Genomic DNA, 20,221 nt, shown 5'->3' on the forward strand with positions numbered 1-20,221 from the left:
TTAATTCAGTGACAAACACTGATGGCCCTACTGGAAGCCTGGTTGGAGACATGGGAGAGAAGGATCTGGGATATAGGCGAGAAGTGTTCTAAAGACCAAGCCCTGAGTGTCATTTCTGGAAAGGTTTTATAAATAGGTGAAAACATGATGCAGAAACTTAAAAACTAGAGGAATCAACATTTGCAACTTCTTCTTCTTCTTTTATTTTTTAAAGATTCATTCATTTATTTGACAGAGAGAGAGAGACAGTGAAAGAGGGAACACAAGCTGGGAGAGTGAGAGAGGGAGAAGCAGGCTTCCCACTGAGGAGGGAGCCCAACACGTGGCTCTATCCGAAGACCCTAGGATCAGGACCTGAGCCGAAGGCAGCTGCCTAACAACCTAGCCACCCAGGCGCCCAATATTTGCCATTTCTTTTTTCTTTTAAGTCCTTTTTTTTTTTTTAAGGTTTTATTTATTTATTTGACAGAAATCACAAGTAGGCAGACTGAGAGAGAGGAGAAAGCAAGCTCCCCACTGAGCAGAGAGCCCAATGTGGGACCCGATCCCAGGACCCTGAGATCATGACCTGAGCCTAAGACAGAGGCTTAACCCACTGAGCCACCCAGGCACCCACATCTGCAATTTCTAATGCAAGGAATTTCAGGAGAAAAACATGACATGTTCTCTGACTTGGGACGCAAGACTTACCCAAGAACTGGCCATTTCTTCTTTCCCCTCGTCCTCTAAATTTTCTCACAAGGTATTTGTGGAGAAATCACAGGAATATCATGGAAAAAAAAAAAATGCCCTTAAAGCTACCAACAGAGCCTCTTCATGTATAAACTGCTCACCTGAAGACCGGACCATGAAATGCAGAGAAGTCCTAGCTTCCTCGTCCATTTTGTCAGCAGCTCCTACTTGAAGACCAATCCCTGACTTTTCCTTCCCTGTTCTCAGGGAGCCTCCCCTTCCACAGATGCCCACAAATTCAGCTACAGCATAGGAACTAACTGTGTGCTGCATGGACATGACCCGCCCCGACTCTTGTAGGAGACTCCCTCTGACCTCTCCTTGAGCCAAAGCCTGCTCTCAACTCTCAAAAAATAACAGGAAGCCCTTGTGCTTAACTCAGAATCCCCTGGCCTCATTGAGTATCACCTGGAGCCTGCAATTAACACAACACTGTTGATTTTGCCTAAACCAATTGATAGAACCAGAGAGGGAGGGCTCAGGTGATAACCATCTTTCAAACTCCACACCTGAGCCTATGGGAAAGAGTTTGGAGAGGTGACCAGGCACAGAACGGGAACCAAGTCAATGATTGTGAGCACATTTAGATCCATGCCTTCCCCACTGATCAGATATTTTAGGGTGACAAAATGCTCCTCTTTGGTTGATAAATACCTATTTTCGTAAGTAGCACACAGGTTTGCAAAGTGAATCTACTTTTTACCCTCTCATCAGCAATATGAGAATTCTAATTCATCCACATTCTCACTGAAATTTGGTGTTTTATCTTTTTTCTTTATTTTACCCATTCTAGAAAATGTGGACTGGCTTCTCACTGTAAAATATGAAGTTGTCTTCCTAGGCTTGTCCTGGTGACTGAACCAGAACAACTTCAAATCATCAAGTTGAACAAAAACCAAAATGGTGGGGTGCCTGGGTGGCTCAGTTAGTTAAAGCCCCTGCCTTCGGCTCAGGTCATGATCCCAGAGTCCTGGGATTGAGCCCCACATCGGGCTCCCAGCTCCATGGGTAGTCTTCTTCTCTCTCTGAACTTCTCCCCTCTCATGCTGTCTCTCTCTCTCAAATAAATAAATAAAATCTTAAAGACCTGAATGACTTGGATTTGCCATTCTCAATTTAAAAAACAAAACCAAAAATGGCTGCATTCCTGCTTCAGCAAGACTCCATTTCAAACTAAGTAAGCTTTTTCCTCTCTTCTATAAACCTCCCTTCCTACCTTCTGAGCCTATTGTTTCAGGAATCTGATTCCACCCTGACAACATGATGTGTTGGGGACCACCTCCGGCTGGGAAAGTCCCCGCCATTACAAGATGGCGCTTGGTTCACTCCCAGCAAAATATGCTGCAAGTAAACAGAGAACGTTCTGGTGAAGCTTGCCTAAAGGAGGACATAGTCATTGGCTGTTTCAAATTTAATCAGCATATTAACAGGACTCTCATTGGCTCTCCCCATTGCTTGGCCCCTTATTGGTCACCCTGCTCGCTGATTGGTCATGTAAACGTATATAAGTGTGTAGACTTGTGGAAATAGAGAGAAGATACATCTGAACCGGGGCTTCTTGTCGTCCTTGCGGGTCGAGGGCGATAAATGGTGCCGAGACCCGGGAATTGTTAATGAGTAAGTAAACCTTGCAAGGAGAAAAACCACAGGTAAGCGGGGAAGGGACCACGATTAAAGTGGTGGGAATCTTGTACAAGACCGCAACAAGAAGCGGGGAGTAAAGGTCTGCAGGTAAGCGGGGACATTAGCCACGTTCAAAAGTGGGAATTCCATGGTAAAGCGGGGAGTAAAGGCCACATTCAAAAGTGGGAATTCCGGGGCGCCTGGGTGGCTCAGTGGTTAAGCTGCTGTCTTCGGCTCAGGTCATGATCTCAGGGTCCTGGGATCGAGTCCCGCATCGGGCTCTCTGCTCAGCAGGGAGCCTGCTTCCCTCTCTCTCTCTCTGCCTGCCTCTCCATCTACTTGTGATTTCTCTCTGTCTAATAAATAAATAAAATCTAAAAAAAAAAAAAATGGTAATTCCGCGGTAAAGCGGGAGTAAAGTTTGACTGAAGTATATGCGTGTAAAAAGTTAATGTGCTAGTAAGTGTCTTTACGCGTCTGTTGTCTGTGTTCATAATGGGATCTGAAGTATCTAAAGTGCGGTTGGAAGGGTCTTTAAAAGACCTGCTGAAAGCCATTGGAACTCCACTAAAAGCAAAAACTGCTTGGGCCTTTTTGAATACAGTGGAAAAGGCGGCTCCATGGTTCCTAGATGAAGGCTTGCTAAACATACCTCAGTGGGACCACCTGTGATCCAGGGTTTGGCCCCTGTGAAACCTATTAATGCCTCGGGGCCATATCAACCTTTTAAGTTGCCCAGGTGCACCAATAACAGGGTATGACCACCGGAGTGGTCTGGATGTCAGAGTACCTTGCGCTCAGTTTACATCAATGAAATGCATAGCTTTACATTCACTCCACGCTTTCCTACTTATAAAAATAATACTTTTACAGGGTACAATTATTCCTTTCAAAATCCTAAGCAAGGCAATCCCTCCTCTCCCTTTGATGCATGGCAGGTTTGTAACTTGCTAGGAACATGTACTGATATCTCAGCAGTGTCCATGTTAAATGGTGGCAAATTCCTCAGCTGTTCTTATAAACAAAATGACTCTAGTACCTTTGAGACAACAGTTAATGTGTCTTGTCCCAATAATATTATCAGCCCACTCCCATATGGGTTTCGCCACCATTCCTTTTCCTCGTAACAAATGCTAGCGAGCTGAATGATACGTTAAATTGCACTAAGAATTGCTATCTTTCCCAGTGCTGGAATGTCACGGCCTTCAAGCTGGCTCTGATTATGCGTATCCCTACCCATGTTCCTATCCCAGTTTCCATTCCAGAGGACAATTTACTGGTGGTGCTATCCAGAAAGAAGAGAGATTTTGGTATCACAGCTGCCATTGTGACAGCATTGGCTATATCTACAGCAGCTGCCACGGCAGCAGCAGTCTCGCTTGCTACAACTATACCCACTGTGGAAGCTGTGAACACCCTTGCAGAAGGAACGGCAGCTGCCCTTCAAACACAGACTCAGATCAATGCACATCTGCAAGCAGGAATCCTGATAGTCAACCAGAGAGTGGATTTGGTTCAAGAACAAGTGGACATATTGGGGGCCCTACTGGGACTGGGATGTATAGCACCCTTCCTGGCAATTTGTGTAACTCCCATAGCCTATACTAATATGAGTGACTTACAGAATGTCTCCCGACAGCTCTCCCAGTATTTGCAGGGTGCTTGGTCTGACGATTTTAAAAATTTAGCACGAATCCTTCTGGCTGAGATAACTCAAGTAAATAGTACGCGTGTGCAACCAGCTTCCCTCCCAGAGCTATTTCAAACATTCAGCAATATGTTCCAGTTCACCAAACAATGGGCTGGCACAATGGGTCTTCTTGTCCTCCTTCTTATTGGCATTCTGCTTCTATTCAGAAAAGTTCACCAATGGAGAACATAACAGCAAGAGCAGAGCCGAGATATAGTACAAGCCATTATGTCAATAGAGGCTGGGACATCTCCCCAGATATGGTTAAGCATGCTAGATCGGTAGTCAAAGAAGGGTAAGATCAGTAGAGAAACATACCAACCTAGTACAGAGATCATCGATATCTTGTGTCTGATGACGGGTAAGGATGTTTTCTGCTACTGACGACCTAAGACAGGCACGATCTCTGCCATAAAACAAAAAAGGGGGAGATGTCGGGGACCACCTCTGGCCGGGAAAGTCCCCGCCATTACAAGATGGCGCTTGGCTCACTGCCAGCAAAATACGCTGCAAGTAAACAGCAAACGTTCTGATGAAGCTCGCCTAAAGGAGGACATAGTAATTGGCTGTTTCAAATTTAATCAGCATAGTAACAGGACTCTCATTGGCTCTCCCCATTGCCTGGCCCCTTATTGGTCACCCTGCTTGCTGATTGGTCATGTAAACGTATATAAGTGTGTAGACTTGTGGAAATAAAGAGAGAGAAGATACATCTGAACCGGGGCTTCTTGTCGTCTTTGCGGGTCGAGGGCGACAATGATGAACAGGGCTGACAGCACAGACACACAATTTTTTCTGGAAATCAGCCATAATCCCATATTTCCCTACAAACCCCCAGCCCCTTCCTCTGGGTGGGGTGCAGGTTTGAAGGCCCTAACCTGCTGAGGCCTCCTTGGCTGGCAAAGCAATGAAGCTACTGTTTCTCTTTATCCACAACTCTGTGTTCATGTTGTATTTTGGGTCTGATGCACAGAGGTCAGTTGTTTTTTTTTTTTTTTTTTTTTTTTTTTCATCCAGTAAATGAACATATAGTGTATTACTAGCTTCAGTGGTAGAGTTTAGTGATTCATCAGTTACATAGAACACCAAGTGCTGGGTACATCATGTGCCCTTCTTATTGCCCATCATCCAATTACCCCATCTTCCACCCACCTCCCTTCCAGCAACCCTCAATTTGTTTCTTAGAGTTATGAGTCTCTTATGGTTTGTTTTACCTGATTTTCTCTTATTTCTCCTTCCCCTTCCCTATGATCCTGTTTTGTTTCTAAAATTCCACACTTGAGTGCTCACTTCGGCAGCACCTATACTAAAATTCCACACTTGAGTGAAATCATATAATTATCTTTCTCTGAAGGACTTATTTTGCTTAGCATAATACCCTGTAGTTCCAGCCACATCATCGCAAATGGCAAGATTTCATTTTTGATGGCTGAGTAATATTCCATTTTATATATATACACCATGTCTTCTTTCTCCATCCATCTGTTACTGGACATCTGGACTCTTTCCATATTTTGGCTATTGGGGACATTAATCCCGGAAACACTGGGGTGCAGGAGCACCTTTGGTTTACTATGATTGTATTCTTTGGATAAATACAGGGTAGTGCAATTGCTGGGGCATTGGGTAGCTCTATTTTTATTTTTTGAGTATCCTCCATATGGTTTTCTAGAGCGGCTGCTGCACCAGTTTGCATTCCCACCAACCAGATTAAGGGGGTCCTGTATCTCCTCATCCTTCCAACATCTGTTGTATCCTGACTTGTTAGATTTACACATTCTGACTGTTGTGAGGTGGTATCTCACTGTGCTTTTGATTTGTACTTCCCTGATGCTGGATGATGTTGAGCATTTTTTCATTTTTCTGTGGGTCATTTGTATGTCTTCTTTGGAGAAAGAGCTCTTTGTGTTTTTTGTCCTTTTCTTGATTGGATTATTTGTTCTTTGGGTGTTGACTGTGATAAGTAGAGATTTTGCATACTAGTCCTTTATCTGATAAGACATTTTGCAAATATCTTCTCCCAGTCCCTCAGCTGTCTTTTGGTTTTTTTGACTGTAAAGCTTTTTACCTTGATGAAGTCCCCATAGTTCATTTTTACCTTTGTTTCCCTTGCCTTGGAGTTGTGTCTAGACAGAAGTTGCTCTGGCTGACGTCACAGATGTTATTGCCTGTGTTCTCCTCTAGGATTTTGATGGATTCCTCTCTCACATTTAGGTCTTTCATTCATCTTGAGTTTATTTCTGTGTATGGTCTAAGAAAATGGTCTAGTTTTATTCTTCTGCATGTGGCTATCCAATTTTCCAACACCATTTCTGTAGAGACTGTCTTCCATTGGATATTCTTTTCTGCTTTATCGAAGATTAGTTGACCATAGAGTTGAGGGTTCATTTCTGTGTTCTCTATTCTGTTTCATGGATCTGTGTATCTGTTTTTGTGCCAGTACAATGCTGTCTTGGTGATTACAGCTTTGTAATAGAGCTTGAAGGCCGGAATTGTGATGCCAACAAGTTTGGCTTTCTTTTTCAGCATTCCTTTGGCTATTTGGGGTCTTTTCTGATTCCATACAAATTTTGGCATTATTTGTTCCAGCTCTGAGGAAAAAGTTGCTGGCATTTTCATAGGAATTAGATTGAATATGTAGATTGCTCTATGTAGCATAGACATTGTAACAATATTTGTTCTTCCAATCCATAGGCATGGACAATTTTTACATTTCTTCGTGGCTTTCTCAATTTTTTTCTGCTTTCTATAGTTTCTATAGTTTTCTCAGTACAGGCCCTTCATCTTTTTGGTTAGGTTTATTTCTAGGTATCCTAAGGTTTTTGGTGCTATTGTAAATGGCATAGAATCCTTAATTTCTCTTTCTCTGTCTCATTGTTAGTGTATAGAAATACAACTAATTTCTGCAATGATTTTATATCCTGCCCCTTTCTTTACTTCCTGATTCAATTCTAGCAATATTTGGGTGGAGTCTTTGGGTTTTCTTTTCTTTAAAGATTTAATTTATTTATTTGACAAAGACAGAGAGAGCAGGAACACAAGCAGAGGAAGTGGGAGAGGAAGAACAAGGCTTCCCACTTAGCAGAGAGCCCCATGCAAAGCTCGATCCCAGGACCCCAAGATCATGACCCAAGCTGAAGGTAAACACTTAACGACTGAGTCACCCAGGTGCCCCTCTTTTGGGCTTTCTCCATAGAATATTATGTCATCTGCAGAGTGAGAGTTTGATATCTTCTTTGCCAATTTAGATGCCTTTTCTTTCTTTTCTTTTTGTGGTCTGATTGCTGAGGCTGCGACTTCTAATACTATGTTGAATAGCAGTGGTGATAATGGACATCCCTACTGTGTTCCTGACCTTGGGAGGAAAGCTCTGTTTTTCATCATTGAGCATGATATTTGCTGTGGGATTTTCATATGTGGTTTTTATGACATTGAGGTACTTTCCCTCTATCCCCACACTGCAAAGAGTTTAACAAGAAAGGATCCTATATTCTGTCAAATGCTTTTTCTGCATCAATTAAGAGGATCATATGGTTCTTATCCCTTCTTTCATTAATGTGGTATATTACACTGATGGGATATTGAACCATCTTTGCAGCCCAGGAATTAATCCCACTTGGGGATGGTAAATAAAACTTTTAATGTATTGTTGGATTGTAGTGGGTAGTGTATTGGTGAGAATTTTTGCATCCATGTTCATCAGGATATTGATCTGTAATTCTCATTTTTAGTGGGTTCTTTGTCTGACTTGGGGATTAAGGTAATATTGCTGGCTTCATAGAATGAGTTTCTAAGTTTTCCTTTCATTGCTAGTTTTTGAAACAGGTTCAGAAAAAAAACAAACTAATTCTTCTTGAAATGTTTGGTAAAATTCCACTGGGAGGTCCTCTAGTCCTGGATTCCTGTTTGTTGGGAGATTTTAGATTACTGCTTCAATTTCTTTGCCAGTTATGGTGTTCTTCTTCCTGTTCAGTTTTTTTTTTTTTTTTTTTAATATTTATTTGTTTCACAGATCACAAGTAGGCAGAGACAGGCAGAGAAAGTGGAGGAAGCAGGGTCCCCACTTAGCGGAGATCCAGACCTGGGGAGCCTGGGATCATGACCTGAGCCGAAGGCAAAGGCTTTAACCCACTAAGCCACCCAGGTACCCTTCCTGTTCAGTTTTGATAGGTTATGTGATTCCAGGATGTACGCATTTCTTCCAGATTGCCTAATTTGTTGACATATATTGCTCATAATATGTTCTTATATTTGTTCAGTTTCGGTTGTGATGTCTCCTCTTTCATTTATGGTTTTGTTTGAGTCCTTTATCTTTTCTTTTTGTTCTTCAATTTTCTTTTTTTGAAAAGTCTGGCCTTGAGTTTACAGACCTTAGTAAATCTTACAAAGACCCAACTCCTATTTTCACTAATCTGTTCTATTCTTCTTTTGCTTTTTATTTCTTTGATTTCTGTTCTAATCTTTATTATTTCTCTTCTCCTGCTGGATTTGAGGTTTATTTGATGTTCTTTCTCCAGCTCCTTAGGTGTACGATTAGACTGTTTGAGACTTGTCTTGTTTCCTGGGAAAGTCTTGCATTACTATTTCCCTCTTAACATTACCTTTGCTACAACCTGAAGGTTCTGAATTGTTTTTTTTTTTTTTTTCTTTTCTTTTTTTTTTTTTTTAATTTTCATTTGTGTCATGATTTTTAAAAAAGTATTTCTTTAATTTCCTGGTTAACCTATTCATTCTTTAGTAGGATGCTCTTTAACCTCCATGTCTTTGTGTTCCTTCCAAGTTTTCTCTTGTGATTGACTTCAAGTTTTGAAATCAAATAATCCATAGACCAAGGTGGCACATTTGGGAGTTGGGAGGACAGAGAGGCTGTCCTGACTCCCTTCAGTTCTCCCATCTGAAACTTCCTTGGGAGTTTCACATATTAAAAGTTGAACATGTAGATTGTTTCATATCAATGAGCCAGCATCTTAGGCCTGACAATAGGTCAGTTGAGTCAAAGTCATTTCAGGAGGCAAGGACACAGGTGTATTTTCAAATGTACCCTATGGTACAAGTAATGTAATTAAAGGAGGCTTTTATGTGAAAACAAAAGAACTGTGATTGATGACTGGATCAAATGTTAAGGAGTGCCTGGATGGCTCAGTCAATTAAGCACCTACCTTTGGCTCATGTTATAATCCCAGGGTCCTGGGATCCAGCCCCAAGTTGGGCTCCTTGCTCAGTGGGGAGCCTGCTTCTCCCTCTGCTTGTGCTCTCTGTGTCAAATAAATAAATAAACTTTAAAAATAAAAAAAAGGTGAGGCTGGATTCTGACTTCTAAGGGTAGCCCGTTGAGCAGACATCTGGATGTTAGACTTGGACTATCTTCTGATAGACTGAGGGCAGGTAGTGACCACCAGACGGATCTTCCTGGTTTACAGTTCAAATGCATCTGGTAATGTGTTTAGTGGCCCATGGAGCCACAGCCCTAAGGCTGTTTCTACATGAGCTATTAGGACCATTTTGTTACATCGAGTTCTTTGTACTAAGTCTACAGAGCTTCAGGAAAAAAGGCAGTTTTCATCCTCAAATAATTAAAGTTAGAAACTTGACAGAAAGATCAAAAAACTTGGGGATTAGGACCTTGGCATTGGATGACACTAGAAAAAAAAAAAAGAATCAGGATCTATTCCACTTTATAATCAATAGTAATAGAATCTTTTATCTACACACATGTATTACTGAGACATATTTTTCTCTATGATCACTCTCATTGTTACCAAAAAACACAACCAAATGAACACAAATTTTATTGGAAAATAAGGCTAGTTCAAGAGAAAACTTGGCCTGGTTATTTACATAAGTGCCCCAAGAGCAGAGGTTTGACTTACAGATTTCAAAAGCAGCTTTGCTGAATGTTTCATATTGAATCTCTAGATGGAACTCTTTTTTTTTTTTTTTTTTTTTTAAGATTTATTTGACACACACACAGAGAGCACAAGCAGGGGAAGCAGCAGGCAGAGAACAAGGGAGAAGCATGCTCTCTGCCAAGCAAGGAGTCCTCTGTGGGTCTCAATCCCAGGGCCCTGGGACCTGAGCTGAAGGCAGATGCTTAACTGACTGAGCCACCCAGGCACCCGTCGACAAACTCTTAACAGCTTCTCCAGGCCAGAAGACAAGCCAAATCCTTGCCACCAGACATTGCATGGAACACCTATGAATTTGGGTGAACTCCTCTCTTCTTAGAGTCCCTCAAATAGCTCTAGGTTCCTGCAGGTTTTAGGAAATGACCTTCTTGACTCACACAGTAAGCCTGCTGGGAACTCTGTCAAGAAGGTCTCAGGATGCTCTTTCCAAGGGGGCTTCATTTGTTTCATAAAGTGACTCTTAATCCCTTATAGTTCTTGAGTCAAGTCTGAGTCTATGCAGCTCTTTCAAGCTGGACAACCTATGGAAAGCTTTGGTAATATAACCAGGGTTTCTTAAATTGTTTGTTGTAGTATTTTATTTGTTTGGGAAAGAGAGAAAGAGTGAGCATCAGCAGGGGAAGGGGCAACTCCCCAGTAAGTAGGGAGATGGACACTGGGCTGAATCACGGGATGCTGCAATCATGACCTGAACCGAAGGCAGATGCCTAACCCACTGGGCCACTAGGAACTCCTAAAAGCAGCGTTGGTCAGTGTGTCTTGTCATAAGCAGAACAACTGCTTATGGAAATTATGCAAATATATACATGTTGGCGGAAAAATATAAGAATAGTCAAAGCGCCTGTGTGGCTCAGTGGGTTAGGGCCTCTGCCTTCCGCTCAGGTCATGATCTCAGGTTCCTGGGATGGAGCCCTACATCAGGCTCTCTGCTCTGTAGAAGGCCTGCTTCCTCCTCTCTCTCTGCCTGCCTCTCTGCCTACTTGTGATCTCTGTCAGTCAAATAAATAAATTAAATCTTTAAAAAATATATATAAATAAGAATAGTCAAAAGGAGTCTCCAAATTTGATAGCATCAGCAAGGGAGAAAGGATAAATGTTTCAATTTATTTCCAAAAGTACATTTTGGTGATCCAAGACACAAAGTTTCTCCCATCTTAAAAAGCATTTTTTAAAGGTTTTTCTTTATATTCCTGCTAGTTAACATACAAGGCAATATTCCTTTCAGGACTACAAGAATGTACAATTCCATACGACACCCAGTGCGCCTTGCAGGTGCACTCCTTATCCCATCACTCATGTAACGCATCCATCTTCCTACCTCTGTTCTGGCAACCACCAGCCTGCTTGCTATAGTTAAGAGTCTGTTTCTTACTTGATCTCTCCCTTTCTTGTTCTCTTTCTCGTTTCTCACTTGTTTTGTTTGTTGGAATCTACGCAGGAGTGAAATCATCCAGTATTTGTCTTTCTCTGATTTATTTCACTTAGCATAATACTCTCTAGTTTACCCATGTTGTGGCAAATGGCAGGGTTACATTCCTTTGTAGGTGGATTAATATCCCATGTTGAACTGTTCCTCCAACAAATCCGTGTCATGGACATGATGAGGGACCAGAAGGCAAGCTGAGGACAAAGCAGAAGCTGACACCCTCAACTCCCCCCTCCATGGGATGCATGTGACTTTCCTCAGGGGCTCCTGGCTGAAGGAAAAAGCAAATAGTTAACTTATGGAGATTACAATCCTGCAAGACATGGGTATCCTTCTGTTCTACAAATGTCCTAGAAATTTACAAAAACAAAGCACTTCTATCAATTAACAAGCTTCCAGAACTGAATGTACAAACATTTAAGTGACTTTAGAGTCTGCAGCCAATTGACAGATGCTTGAAGAGGTCAAAATGTAATGTTCCTCCAGAAAACTCCCAACTATCTTCACAGTAATGCCTTCCTAAGAGGGAAAAACAACATTAACTTGACAATGGCAAGGCTTCCAGTATCCTGTGAGTCTTCAACATATGAAAATCATTTTGAAAATTCCCTTATTCCTCACCTTTCCCCAACCCCATAGTATAAAATCAGCCACCCCTCATGACCCTGGTGGCAGCAACTCTTTCTGCCCTCCTCCTGTCCCCATGCTTTAATAAAACAACATTTTGCACCAAAGATGCCTCAAGAACTTTTTCTTGGTCATCGGCTCCATACTCCACCCCACTGAAGCTCACCTATATTCCAAAACTACAGCTGACAGAGCCAGAGATGGGGAGGGTATTGAACACGGCACTGAGTACAGACAGGAAGTTCCCACAATGCACTGCAGCAGCTTCCCTGAAAGGTCCCCCATCTACAGTGGCTCAAATCTTGATTGGGCTTTTATCCCTGGGAGAGCAGTGCTTGTGTTCAACCACAGCACACACCTTGCTGATCCTGCCTATCTCACTGTCCAGAAGGCTCCTTCATCACCAACAGCTACTCTACCACCTGACTTTTGAAAGCTATGCCCACATGAGCGCATCACCAATACCCCTCTTTATCCAGTGCTACCGAATTAGGTTTGGGCGATTTTGGTAAATATGATCCGACAGCATCCTATCATCAGTAACAAATAGGAATTCAGTTAAATCATGAAGATAAAGTAGGACTTCCCTACTCCTCAGAAACCCACCACATTTGCCAATTCCTTTCTCCCATTACATGTATTCATCAGACGACACCACCAAGAGCTGCCTGTGCCTTTGCAGTGACTGAAGAAAGCCACCTCCGGGCCCCTACCCACAGTAGATGCAATTTTTACATTTTCTTTTAATAGGACTTATGCTTCTAGGGATGGTGATTTCATCAAGTTCTACATAGATTCACATGCCACATCCCAGGGTTTAATGTCTGAATTAATACCCATTGGCCTTCCAGCTCTCTAATCTCAAGTGTTTAGTGAAGACACTCCTGCACAACCCAGGCAAAAAAGATGTTTGTGATGCCTATTAGCTGGGGGGAAAAATGAGCAAAAATATAACTATAAATCTGGAGATAACTAGGAAATAAATAGAAATTCTTTTTCTAAATCCATGGAGTCCATTGTGCAAATTGAGACAATTGCAGTCTACATGCTCATTTTTTCATTTTATGTATTTTCGATCTGTGACCTGGGCTACAGTGTCACTCCTTTTGGGAGGTTTCTACTACTTCCGGGTTATCGATGACCTATGCGGCATGGTCACATGGGCACATGATTCAAACCAACACCCCCACCAATAAATGGAGAACATACCTTTATTATGGGTCATGGTGGAGTGCTTGAGAGTCCCAGTTCAAGTCCACATCTGGCCATTCAAACTAATGACAGCTTGGGAAGCTCTGTGGGCATCTTCTCTAGAACACAGGATGGGAATGCTTGGGAAAAGGGACCGAGGATTGCCCACCGAGTTGGATTTGATTGTCATGTCTCAACTTACATTACTTTGTGACTCTACAGAGTGCTGTCTAGGTAATGAGAGAACAGAAGGCAAGCTGAGGGCGAAGCAGAAGCTGACACCCCATGAACCCCCACTCCCCATGGGATATATAGGACATTCCTCAGGCACTCCTGGCTGCCCTAAAGGAGAAACAAATAGTTACCTGGTAGAGATCACAATCCTGCAAGACCTGAGTATCCCTCGGTTTACAAATGTCCTAGTGATTTACAAGGAAGAAGCTTTCTTTTATCTATAGCCGAACTTCCAGCGACCCATAACTCAGAATCCTGAAGCTTTACCATCACCTTCTCCTTCTTAAAATTGAGGGAGGTTGAGGCAGAAGGAAATGTAAATAAAATTGAATTTCTTTTAAACCTGCAGCCTATTAAAAAGGACGAGGTTGAATAGAAGGAATGTAATACTGCTTCTGGAATATCCCAACTACCTTACCGTTAATGCCTTATGAGACGGGTAAACAACCTTGACAAGAACAAGGCCTTCAGTATTGCCTGAATCTTCTTTAATATATGAATGTTCTTTCTCAAAACGTCCCTTTTTCCTTACCTCCTCCAAGCCCATAGTATAAATAGTTATCAGCCATGCCTCACAACCCCAGGGCAGCAATGCTTTCTGCCCATGAGTCCTGTCCCTGTACTTTAATAAACCACCATTTTACACCAAAGACATCTCAAAAATTCTTTCTTGGTCATAGGCTCCAGACTCCACCCCACGGAACCTCCCCTATATTCCAAAACCACATCTTAGGGAACACACTAGTGAGCAGGGCAGGTGTCCACTCAAGGTCCCTGCAAAAGTGAGTACACAAAGTGGATGAGTACACAAAGTGGATGACAAGTAGCAGGACGATGGATCAGGTGAGCTAAAATGTCAACAATACCCCCCACAAAACCTGTAATATATCCATAATATCACAGTTAGCACAAGGAGGATAAAATGATACAGTAAATAAACTAGGCGGTTTACAGTAAATAAACTAGGTGGGGAAATCACCCATCATTTCAACCTTAAGGTTACTGAAAGAATGGATTCATAAGAATATTATTCCCTTCCATTACCAAATAGGTGACAGACAACACCAGCTGCGTACAACTTTCAGTAAATGATATAGGGGCCGCCTGGGTGGCTCAGTCGTTAAGCCTCTGCCTTCAGCTCAGGTCATGGCCCCAGTCCTGAGATCTAGCCCTGCATCAGGCTCCCTGCTCAGTGAGGAATCTCCTTCTCCCTCTCTCTCCCGCCCTGCTTGTGTTCCCTGTCAAATAAAATCTTAAAAAAAAAAAAAAAATGAGATAGGTTCACCTTGGTGGTAGGATAACACAAAACTCATCACAAATTCATGTTAACATATTAAAAACCATTATGTTTGATTAATTGAAGTACATTCAGTTCACACATAGACTATGTTATGCATTTCAAATCCACTGTTACACTTGTTCAAAATACGGAATACAAGCGTTAACCCCCATAGCTGATATCGTGATGTAGAACTGACTTCCTTAAGTTCCAGTGCTAATGACAGATGTGTATGTCCAGCTACGTGGCATGGTAGAGAAGAGTTAGATAACCTCCTTCTGTTATCAGGCAGGATTTCTTCCTTTCAGCCGCATCCACTACTACTCGCTAAAGATCGCTATTATGAAGATACATCAGGAATTAACTGGTGCGCCACCTTTTTTTCCTTAAAGAGCAATCAGTAAAACCTTGTATGTCTAATATTCAGAGAGTTCTTTAGTTTTAGTAAATGGAGAAAAATAGTGTTCTGAACACCTATTTCATGGCAACTTATATCAATGTTATAACCCTAAGCAGTGTCTCCGTTTAGATTTTCTTTGTTCATGTTGTGTATTACATAGTTCTTACTTTCCAAGGAAATCTGGGATGCGTGAGTCTCCCCAAGTGCAGCAGGGCATCGAATGCCGTTGATGGAGCAAAAATCAGGCTCACGGATTCATACACCCAGTACAAGTAAGTCAATCTCCAGAAGTGATTTGAGAATAAAGTACATTAATATTTGCTGGTCACAAACCTCAAAAAGGCTCAAGATAACAAAAAGCACATCAAAACTAATTGTACCCTTGTAAGCCCCCCCCCCCAATGTAACAGCATATGCATTTTCCAAGTGTTTAACTTGATCTTTTTCCTTGGACTAACTAGTACTGTCTGAATAGAGGGACGGGTACACGCCTTTTACGTGATATCTGTGACATTTATTGACATTAGATGTTCAATCAGAGAGTTTTCTAATTATTTGTAGGATTCAATTTACCTTCTTTAGCACTTTCTGTGTTTGTGAACGTGTATATTAAAATGAGGGTCTTTCCACAATCATCATCTTTCTAGGGTTTGAATCTAGTGTGCAATTTGGACACTGAGTATAGACTGATTTCCAGTTAAAGGTGTCACTACATTCATCACATTTTACCATGTTGCTCCCATATGATTACTATGAAGTTGTGAGTTTCAGGGAGAGGGTGGACTTCTTTAGATGTGTATAGTTATTCTCCAGTTATATCGGATGCAAGGTCTTTGATGTAAGGGTTTTACAGTCCTTACTCCTAGTCTTTACATTTTTAAAGTTTCTTGCCAGTATGACTTCTATGATGTTTGCTAAGGTGTGAGCGCGGGTAAAAGGCCTTGCCACATTCTTCGCATTTGTAAGGTTTCTCTCTAGTATGAATTCTGTGATGTACAGTAAGTGATGAGCTCTGGTGAAAGGCCTTGCCACATTCTTGGCATTTGTAAGGTCTCTCTCCAGTATGAACTCTGTGATGTCGAGTAAGAACTGAGTGCTGTGTAAAGGCCTTGCCACATTCCTTACATTTGTAAGGTTTCTCTCCAGTATGAATTCGGTGATGTTTACTAAGCAATGACCTCTGTGAAAAGGCCTTGTCACATTCTTGACATATGTAAGGCTTCTCTCCAATATGAATTCTGTAATGCTGAATAAGTGTTGAGTGAATTTTAAAAAACTTTGTCACATTTTTTACATTTGTAGAGTTTCTTTCCAGTATGGATTTGCCTATGTTTCCTTAGGGATGAGTAGTACTTAAAGGTTTTACCACATTCTTCACATTTGTATGATTTTACTTCAGTATTCATTTGCTGATGCTGAGATCGGGTTGAGTGTGAGTCAAAGACTTTACCACGTCCCTTAAAAATGCGTGTTTTCTCTCCACTAGAGATTATCTTGTTTCTACTTAGTCTTGATGACTGACTAAATGTGGGACCACGTTTAGCATATCTGAATGGGTTTTTGGCCTCATGAATTCTCTGCTCATCACCAATACTGGAGGACTGCTGAGGACCACTCTCACACTGACTGGATTCATCAGGATTTTTTCCCAAATGGATACTCTCATGTGTAATAAGGCTAGACCTCTGATGAAAGACTTCCCTACATTTATAACATTCATACTGGTTCTCTGAAAACTGAGTCCTCACACGTCTCTGAACACTGCAGCCCTGGTTAAGTGTTTTCTCAGATTCAGGGCACTGAGTAATGCTGTCTCCATTGGAAGGGCTCTGGTCATTCTGGAGGGTTGACTCCTCAGTGAAGCCCCTCTCGTATGGATCCCACTTAGCACTTTGTTCTTCATTATTCAATCTCTGATTTTCAGAAGTATCTGATGGAAAGGTCAATCCAATCCCATTTTGAAAATGGTTCCAATCATTATTTTCAGCATGGACTAGATAACTTTCCAGATTGTCCAAACTGTCTTTCCACAAAGAGCTATGTTGGAATACTTGATGGGAGCTTTTGCTGACAGAAACACACTGCTTTGTGGAAGCAGCTGACTTAAAAAGGGAGGTTTTCCATGATGTTTTATATCCTTCACTATTCGGGTCATTTTGAGTCTTATTAGATGCCGTTGCTTCAGATGGGCTCTGTCCTTCATGGTATCTCTGATGCCCTTGCCTCTCCCTATCACTGTCCCAGTCTGTCATTAAGTATACATTTTCAAGAGCACTATTTTTGTATCTACTCATCGTCACTTTTTGTAAAGAAGCTTCTATGCTCAGCTTTTCCAGGAAGTTCTGAGTGTCATGTGAATATATGGCTGAAAGACATCAAATAAGAGAAAAATAAAGTCATTGCACTTACTACTTTCAGATGAATATACTGATGATTTGTAACATACAAGCTTCCAGTCAATCAAAGAGTGTCAGAAAGATGGCTGGGAAGGAATCATCAGAGTTTCCTTCCTCCATGGATACCTTACCTTTGAACACAACATACTGACCACATATCCTAATAGATGATTCTGTGATACTGTCATGTTGTAGCACAAATCCTTTCCTGTATCTCAAATAATCTGGAAAAGTGCCACATGAGCGTAAAATTAGAAGGATGGTTATTTAAACATAAAACTGAAATGAACCAAATAGAAAAAAATCCAACATACTCCAGTATTTACAGGTAAAGACTGTAAGCTTCTCTATGATCAGAAATGAAGTAATGAAGTAACACCACCACTGCCTTCAACATGGTACTGGACATTCTAGTCAGAACAACTAGGGAAGAAAAAAACAAAAAGACTCCAAACTGAAAAAACAAAAACAAAAACAAAAACAAACCACTATCTGTATTCACAGATGACATGATCTATAAACAACCCTAAAGAATCCTAATTTAATTTTTCTGTGCTTTTTTCCTATTGTTTATTTTGCTAAACATTGTCTACAACACTTTCCATTTTCAATTTTTTTTTTCTTTTTAATGCAATACATGGCTGAGTTTAAAAAAAAAAAAAAAAAGAGTTGGAAGGGTGCTTGGGTGGCTTGGTGGGTTAAACCTCTGCCTCCAGCTCAGGTCATGATCTCAGGGTCCTGGGATCGAGTCACACATTGGGCTCTCTGCTTGGCAGGGAGCCTGCTTCCTCCTCTCCTCTCTCTGCCTGCCTCTTTACCTACTTGTGATCTCTGTCTGTCAAATAAATAAATCTTTAAAAAGAAAAAAGAGAGAGAGAGCTGGAATAAAAAAAAAAAAAACTTAACTTTCTATGAGAAACAAGGAAAGGAAAAAACTTAGATGAAATTTAGTAGTACAAGGAAGTAACAAAGATAAATCTGAAATAAATAAAATAGAGACCAGAATAGTAACAGAACAATAATGTAATGCCCAATTTACCCGAAATACTAAAACTGGCTCTGCTTTAATTTGGTCAGAATTTATATACTACCAAATCAGATAACTTAGGAATAAAAACAATAACAACAATAGATAATTCCTAAAATTGCACAAGTCACTAAGACTGAATTATCAACCCTCTACCAAATAAATGGGAACTCTTCTTACACCAAAAACAGGAATTTAAGATATATTTGGAAACAAAACTCTCCCAACACAGAAAAGCCCAAGACCTAGGCAGTTACAACATTTGACGTAGTTACTGAGTTCCCTAAATCAAATCTTCTCTCTTTTGCTCAGATTATTTTCCTTTTTTGTGTCCTTGAGGTCAGAAAGTCCTTCCTCTGTTTCTTCCAGCTGGCTATTTATTGCATCAATCCTCTTTTCTCACTGATTGTTAATCACTGTTAATCTAACTGATTTCTTTAAAAAAATATTTATTTGAGAGAGAAACAGAGAGAGAGAGAAAGAGCATGAGTAGGAGCTATGGAGGGAGAGGGAGAATATCAAGTAGACAGCACACTGAATGTCTACCCTGACCTGGGGCTGGATCCTATGATCCTGAAATCACTGCCTAAGCTTAAACAAAGAATCAGATATAATTGCGACACCCATGTGCTCCATTTTTTTCCCTTTTACCTCTTGTCTCTGTAAAGTTCTGAGCACTCTTTTCTCAAACCCTATGATTGTTGCCTTTAATTCTCCATTAGGTATGTTACTGATAACTGAATCCCTTTGATCTCTGGCCATGGCCGTATTTTTTTGTTTCTTTTGGGATAAATTCTTCCATCTTGACATTTTGTCTAAGTCTGCCTTCCTCTCTGTGTTAGAAAAGCCAGTGATGTGTCCTGCTACATCCTTCTAGTCAGTGGTCTGCAGAGGCTCTCCTTACCTTATGTAGACAGTATTTGCTCCTGGGTCTGAATGTGGTCAGTTTTAACGAGGTAAACTCTGGTCTGCTTGTGAAATGAGACCTGAAATCACCTCCACCAGAACGGAGGTTGTGCAGAACTCTCTGTTCAGGAGATGTGGTATGGGCAGGGGCCCACCTTTCTGGGCCTGAGGTAAGCTAGACTGAGAAGGTCAGTCCAACCAGAGCACAGGCGCCTGGGGCTTAGGAAGCAAGCCAGACAGCCAATGTCCTCACTGACGAGGACACTGGGACACTGGGACACTGTTCTGAGATTATGCTACAAGGCAGGAGAGGGAAATGGTGCCATCTAACTCCTGTGTTCTTAGACACATATTCCACTGAATGTTTCCTCACAGGGAAACACTCCTAGACTAGTGAATACTCTTCCCACTGTGTCCCCCAGTCATTCTTCTGATCACTGTCTGCTGGTTGTCTGTACCCAGGTTGCTTGCCTTCCTTCTCTTCAGGAGTAGCACAGCACCTTCTTGGCTCTATCCCAGCCAAGGCTGCTGAACTTTAAAACTCTAGGCTTTAACACCTGCTACTTCCAAGAACTCATGAAATTCATCCACTCTTGTTTTGCACACCAGGGGCTTTGGGGAAACATTCTCCTTTTGCGTTCCCTCTGTCATGCCACTTTCCCCACAACCAGAGATCCCTGCCTTCCATAGCACTGTAATTCTTCCCTCCCTTAACCATGTCTCCAAACTTTCTGCCATCTATGATATGGCCTCTTTTCTCCTGTAACTTGGGGAGTATGATCTG

General features: G+C 41.5%; 1 protein-coding gene across 1 annotated transcript in view; it reads right to left on the reverse strand.

The window, feature by feature from the left end:
• Positions 1–15,950: 15,950 nt before the first annotated feature.
• Positions 15,951–20,221, reverse strand: part of LOC122911702 (zinc finger protein 91-like) — a 48,382-nt gene continuing 44,111 nt past the window's right edge. The window contains 1 exon segment of the mRNA XM_044256670.1: positions 15,951–16,300. Coding sequence (XP_044112605.1) covers positions 15,986–16,300 — 315 coding nt within the window. The 3' untranslated portion in view covers positions 15,951–15,985.

This window comes from Neovison vison, chromosome 7 (assembly GCF_020171115.1).
Source record: "Neovison vison isolate M4711 chromosome 7, ASM_NN_V1, whole genome shotgun sequence".
Classification (NCBI taxonomy): domain Eukaryota; kingdom Metazoa; phylum Chordata; class Mammalia; order Carnivora; family Mustelidae; genus Neogale; species Neogale vison.